The sequence below is a fragment of the Sceloporus undulatus genome, chromosome 4 (genome assembly GCF_019175285.1).
Source record: "Sceloporus undulatus isolate JIND9_A2432 ecotype Alabama chromosome 4, SceUnd_v1.1, whole genome shotgun sequence".
NCBI lineage: Eukaryota > Metazoa > Chordata > Lepidosauria > Squamata > Phrynosomatidae > Sceloporus > Sceloporus undulatus.
The window spans coordinates 136,703,252-136,709,873 of record NC_056525.1 but is presented as its reverse complement, the minus strand read 5'-3'; the positions used below and the strand labels follow the sequence as shown (position 1 = coordinate 136,709,873).

The 6,622-nt window shown below is 39.1% G+C and overlaps 1 protein-coding gene across 1 annotated transcript in view; it reads right to left on the bottom strand.

Annotated features, from left to right (window-relative positions):
• The window catches only part of NRG2 (neuregulin 2), a 186,896-nt gene that overhangs the window by 114,845 nt on the left and 65,429 nt on the right, over positions 1-6,622 (bottom strand). Inside the window, exon 2 of the mRNA XM_042464379.1 lies at positions 1,038-1,380. Coding sequence (XP_042320313.1) covers positions 1,038-1,380 — 343 coding nt within the window. The remainder of the gene's footprint in view (positions 1-1,037; positions 1,381-6,622) is intronic.

Genomic DNA, 6,622 nt, shown 5'->3' with positions numbered 1-6,622 from the left:
AATAATAATAATAATAATAATAATAATAATAATAATAATAATAATAATAATAATAATAATAATAGGATTTATTTATATGCCACCCAATCACTGGTTTATTACATTACATTTACAATTACATTTACATTTGTCTCTGAGGGTTAGTAGTTTATAACTATTGCTGGCTAAGCTAAAACCTCTGTTTTTTTCAAGTGTCCATTCAACCTCATCTTGCAAAGTAATAATGAAACCAACTTCTATAAGCATGATCCACTCTGGGCTGCTTCAAAAATGTATGCATCATACTATGGTTGACATGGGCTCTGATGAATATGGGCTCCAATTGAACAGCACTCGTAAAGATTATACTCATTTGTTTGTTCCTAAATATATTGTCCATCCATACTTAGCATGCAATATTTTTTACGCCCCATGAAGTTCAAATATTTTAAATGTACAATAGAGTTAATACAACATACAGCAACATATCAAGTCAAATACTTAAATTAGCAGCAAGAGGAATTAATTCCAGAGAGTAAGATGTCTGCCAGTTTTATGATCTTCTAAATCAGGTATGAGCAAATGTGGGAGGCTAGGGACCTGCACTACCTGCTTAGGAGAGTTTGGGGGGATGTACCCCAACCCCCCACTGCAACCCAAAAATGCCCTCAAATGTCCCCCAACACGTTTTCAGACCAAGACAGTCCAGAAGATCCAGTATCTTCTGTTTTTGATTCCATATAAAGTTGTTCAGTGAGATCACCATACAGAAAAGCTGTGCAAACATCCAGATGTTGAACATTCATTTTCTTGTAAGCTGCAAAAGCTAGGAGAGTTCTGATGGTTGTATGAACGACTACTCCAGCAAAGGTTTCATTGTAGTTCTCACCATACGTTTGAGTATAACTTTTATTGACAAGTATCTTGCTTTGTATCTTTGAATCTCCCCTTCTGCATCTAGTTTTGTGGTAAAGAGCCATCTACAGCCAATTACTCTTTATCCTTCTGGCAATTCTGACAAAGTCCATGTCTTGTTTTTATATAAAGATTGCACTTACAGCTTGCACCGACTTCTTAGAATCTGTCTTTGGCAGTCCCTTGATCCTTTTCCAATCAGAGGGTTTTAGAATTAATTCCTCTGTGGCTTGATAAGAAAATCTGTCAGGTGGCATACCTTTATTGGAGCATTCTGACTTTCTCAAATGGACTTGGATACCTGGCTCTGCTTCCTGCACACTGTCTAGTTCCTCTTCATTAGGCTGGTCCACTGCAAGTGTAGCCTCTTCTGGATGCAAGACCTCTGGAGGACAAAAGAACTCCACATACTCTGGTTGGTGGCGGGAGTCTTCTGCAAATAAATCTTGATAGACATCTTGGTTTTGATTAGATTTGGGCTGTGGTCTTTCATCAATATAAAAAGCACTTGTTAATTTTATTGTGCATCCATCTGAATATAGAATTCTGTAACCATGTCTAGCATAACCAATAAAAAATCCCTCTTTACTTCTGTAGTCAAGTTTACCTCTTTTCTGCTTGGGAATATAGGTAAATGCTTTGCTTCCAAAAACTTTCAGATGGTTTAATTTTGGCTTGACTCCTTGCCTTAACTGGAATGGGGTTACATCTTTGGATTTAGTTGGCGGTCAATTACACAGGTATGTAGCAGTCATGATGGCTTCAGACCAATAGTGTTTAGGCATATTGGCTTCCAAAAGCATGGTGACTGCCTTGACTGCCTTGAGAGTTTTGCTCATTCTTTCTGCCACACCATTTTGTTCCGGAAAATAAGCCTGTGTAGTCTAATGCTCAATGCCATGTTCTTTTAAAATTCATCAAATTCAGCACTGACAAATTCAGTTCCGTTTTCTGTGCACAGGCTCTTTGGTTTATAGCCAAATTTGTTAGAGACTCAATTAAAGTACTCTTTGAATTTTTGAAAAGCTTAACACTTCACTTTGAGAAGGTAAGTGTATGTGTATCTGCTGAAATCATCAATAATAGTCACAAAGTAAGAATTACCTCCTGCTGACCTCTGATTCATTGGTCCAGAAAGATCAGCATATAAAAGATCCAATGCCTTGTTGGATTGTCCACAGCAACTGGAGGATGTGAAGCTCTTGTGGCTTTTCCTTTAAAGCATTCAACACATTTTTCATTGTTAGAGAATGCTTTGAATTTAAAGCCTCTTGCAAGAGGCTTTCCTAGTCTGTCAGGACCAAGTTTTGTTTGCCAAAGAGTTCCTTTTCTTCATGCAAAAACATCTTGACCATTAGAAAGATAAACAGTAAGAGTTATATTTCCATCAAAATCAACAAACAATTCTTTGTTGTTGAAGTAATATGCACTCATTCCACTATCAATGATAACCTGGTTTTTATATTTATCTCCAGCAATTTGAAATAATTGTTGTTGAATCAAACTGATGTCAACATGGCTGGAAGATTTCGCTTTAGGATTTTAAAAGCTTTTAAAGTTGCTTTTGGTTTTGCTATTGCTATTCAGTCCCTTACTTTGCAGCTTTTGCTTCTCAGCTCTTGGCTTTGACTTGTTAAACATTGTTTCTATTTGACTTCAGAGAAAAGGAAGTCTTTTTCAAATTCTTCATAGCAAATTGAGCTAGTTCTCTGTCTGTTGTTTTTGTATTATAGTTATCTTCCATCAAGTTTTGCCTATTTTGAAATTCAACAATTTGAATAATAGCATCTTGTAAAGAAACATCTCCTTTAACTTATAAAGCATTCATTACTGGAGAGTACAATTTTGGTAGACTTGCCAAAAACAGTCCAAGTTTTGCATGTTCTGGAAAAGATTTTCCAGCTGATGTAATTCTGGACAAATTGTCATAAAGCCATTAATATGCTGATTTAAAAATTGAGGATGATGCAACTTGTTGTTAACAAGTTTGATCATGACAGCTGTTTGATTAGAAATACTTGGAGAATTAAATATAGTGAGCCCGTGCCATACGCGGGCTTCACTTCTGCAGCTTTCAGCATATAATGTCATGAATGGCACATGCGCCCATGGCGCACACACACCGTGCTGCATGCATGCGCCCCGTTATTTTCATTGGGGCATGAGCATACGCGATTTCCCCCTTCACCGGGGGGTCTGGAACGGATCCCCCGCATAAGGAAATGGAGCACTGTACTTTCTGTAGTTTGTCCCAAATTTGCTTTGCATCAGTTAAACCTTGAATATGGTAAGCAACGCTGGGATCTACAAACAAGCAAATATAAGCTGCTATTTTCTCAGCATTTTCATCAAACTGTTGTTGATGTTTTCCTGCTTCTGTGGGTCTCTGCCCATTTATTGTTTTAAATAGTCAGGTCCATTTGTATTTTCCATGACCACTTTTTATCATTTGTTCCAGTTAAAATTTCTGTAATATTGTGGGATTAGGATTACTAGAAGCCATTCTCTATTATTGGAGTAGGGAAAAAATCTTTCTTGAAGTCAGTATTTTCAGGAGAAGTAGTTTAAAAATAATTTGGAACCTCTTCTGAGACCTCACTGGGTCTAGACTGGGATCCCTTCTAGGCCCATAACCCATAAAATGTGGGGTGCAATTTGAGTTTCCCAAGGTGCTAACCCTTTTAAAGGGAAACAAAAATAAGCAAGTATGAAAGTCAAACCTGTCACGGTCTAGTTTTCACTAGCAGTCTAGCAGAAGTGTGGGACAGATTATATTTTAATATGCTTTCCTAAAAATAAAGACTAACTCAAAGAAACAACAAACATGTAGCTTGTGGTTTAAAAACAAATAATAATGGCTTTAATAAATAAAGACATAATAAATGAAATCCTATCTTAACTGGGGACAATATAGCAGGAAGAAAGCTATTACTCCATCTTAGACTTAGAGGAGGCTGGCAGTTTAGGATCTTCAAAGAAAGACAGTTTGTCTTAAGAAGGAATGACCTGAATAGGAAACCTTGGCCAGGTACAGACTACCACTTTGTGGCAGCCTGGGGCCGCAATTCGGAATCGTGAGAGTGGGGTGTCCGTATGTTCTGCGCTCTCCTGGTGTCATTTTGGCACACACGCATTCAGATGGTGCGTGCGCTGATGACATGCCTTGTGTGCTGCATCCAAACGGTGTGGCGCACAAGAGACGTCACTGTGCCACTCCAGTGCGCTAATGGTGCCTTGGCAGCGGTGTGGAAAGGAGCTGCATTTCACAGCTCCTTTTTGGAGCGGATTGTTGCCGCGCCCATGCAGTTGCCACGGCAATGATCCTGCCCATCTGGACAGGGCCATTATCTATATAATAAGGGGAAAGAGAATGCATAGGTTTCTTCCAACAGAATTCAGTTAGAATAATTTTCAAAATATAGTTATTTGCCTAATGTGCATGCTAAATGCATGGATCTGAGGAAGTGAGATATGGCAACCCTAACCATAGTTCAGTTGTAGATAACGTGCTAGGCACAGATAAAATCTTTGGTTCAATCCCCACCATCTTCATCTGAAACGACCTTGCAGAGCTCTTGACAGCCAGAATACAGGCTGGTCAGCAAGATGGATGGATCCATGATCTGATTCAATATAAGGCAACTGCTTACAAGTTTGTTTGTTTGTTTTACTGATCAACTGAAACTCCCTGAAAAGGTGCCTTGTGAGCTCCCTGGGTGTTTCATAGTTGTGGCACCATAACTGTAGAGGCCCTGCTCCAATCACTACTGCACCTAATCTGGCGAAAAGGGAAAGAAAGAAGGAGGCCTCTTATAATGATTTCAAGGTTTGAAGATGATCCTATGGGGGGGATGCTCTGGGAGACAGCAGTCCCTAAGTAGTTTACAACTGTAAGCTAATTGTCCCCCAACAAGCTGGGTACTCATTTTAGCAACCTCGGAAGGATGCCAGGCTGAGTCAGCCCTGAGCCCCTGGCTGGTATTGAACTCACAAGCTTGTGGCTTGTGAGTGAGTGGCTGTAGTACAGGCATTTAACCACTGCACCATCAGGGCTTCTAGGATTATATATAGGACTCAGACCTTTCAGAGTTTTATAGATAAGGACCAGTACCCTCAAGTTGGGGCTGGGGGGAAAATAGGCAGCAGATGAGCAAGAATCAATGTCATACATTCCCCCACAATCTGCCCAAGTCAAGAACCAGAATGTTCCATACTGTCCCCAGGGAAAGCCCCAAATTAGAGCCCAGTGAATGTTAAAAAATGAAGACGTAATCATGCATTATTTGTTTTAACTGATGAAACTCATCACAACCACAGCCACATCCTGAGCACATCCAGACAGCTCCCATGCTGCATATATGAAATGTGGAACCCTACTGATAAAAACAGTCTGTCTTCCAACAGTTCATAAGGTAGCATTGTCAGCACTTTCAGCTTGTCTGGATGGAGTATGGTCCCAATGGGCAAAAGGTATGGCTGAGCTGAATTAGTCCATCCCGTCTGTCAAGTTTCAGCCTTGGCACCCTAAGTAGCAAGCAGTTCTTGTCCCCTTCTGCAATGTGTAACAGTGAACCTGCTTTTAACATCACTTGCCAGCTGGCACTGACTTAACAAGATTCAGACAAAGTAACAAGGCAAAAGCTTGACAGTGGTTTAATTTGTGAGGTCATGACATATTATTTTAGTCAGCGCTAATACATCTACACACAGAATGATAAGTGTAATGTGCAGGCAGAAGTTAAAATAAGCTGTGATCACAGCTTTCCCAGTGATTTGTTATAAACCAAACTGGATTTATTTTTCTGCAACATGGCATCATCAGTGTATAAAACCATCAAGTATTTGCACCAGACAGCTTACAATCCAAATTCTGATATGTCAGGGAGATAAGAAAGAGAAAAAAGAATAAAGGAAGTAAGAATACTATGGGATAATGCGTGCAAATGCCGTCACATGTACTCATTTAAGGGCAATAGTTTTCAGCCTGTGACCTCCCATTTTCTAAAATCAAATATAGCCCTCTTTTTCTCCTCTCTCACTTAAATAATCTTCCCCACCCCCAAGTGGTAGTAATGGGACAACCAAACTGAGCAGATGAAACACCAGTTGGAGAACAGTATCCTAATAATTCTGACACTTTATTACCCACTGTTAACCTTCCCATTCTGTTACATAAAAATACTGAACCATGCTTTTAAAAAAAATACAGTGATCCTAATGACATATCTCTGACTTACAGGTAATGTATTAACTTACAATTAAGGCATTCCAAACACAAGCAATGTTTTCCTAATAACACAAAAAATTCTTGCTATACTGTATTAGCAAATATAGCTTCTATAACTCCTCACGATTATCTCTTCTTAACAGTATTTTACTATCTGCTTTAATGATTAGCAGTTGTCATTTTTCTGGAAAGCTGGTTTAACATTTCTTTATTAGATGCACTGTCCTTGTACCCTTCAAATATCGAATTAGTTTACTCTGCCTGCATGTGCGTGCGTGCAGACGCACGCATACACGTCACCTTGTTTTGTTCATTCTGTTTTAAAAACTGTATGTCTTTGTCTTCCCCAAGCAGGATAGCTCCCTAGCCAATATGTTGTGCTGTATAACTCAGGAATCATTAGGAGAGGAAAAGAAATCTTCTGGATATTCCGTTTTCAAAACACAGAAATAGTTTTTCTTTTTTAACCTGATAATAATCCATATGAAATGAGGCATTTAC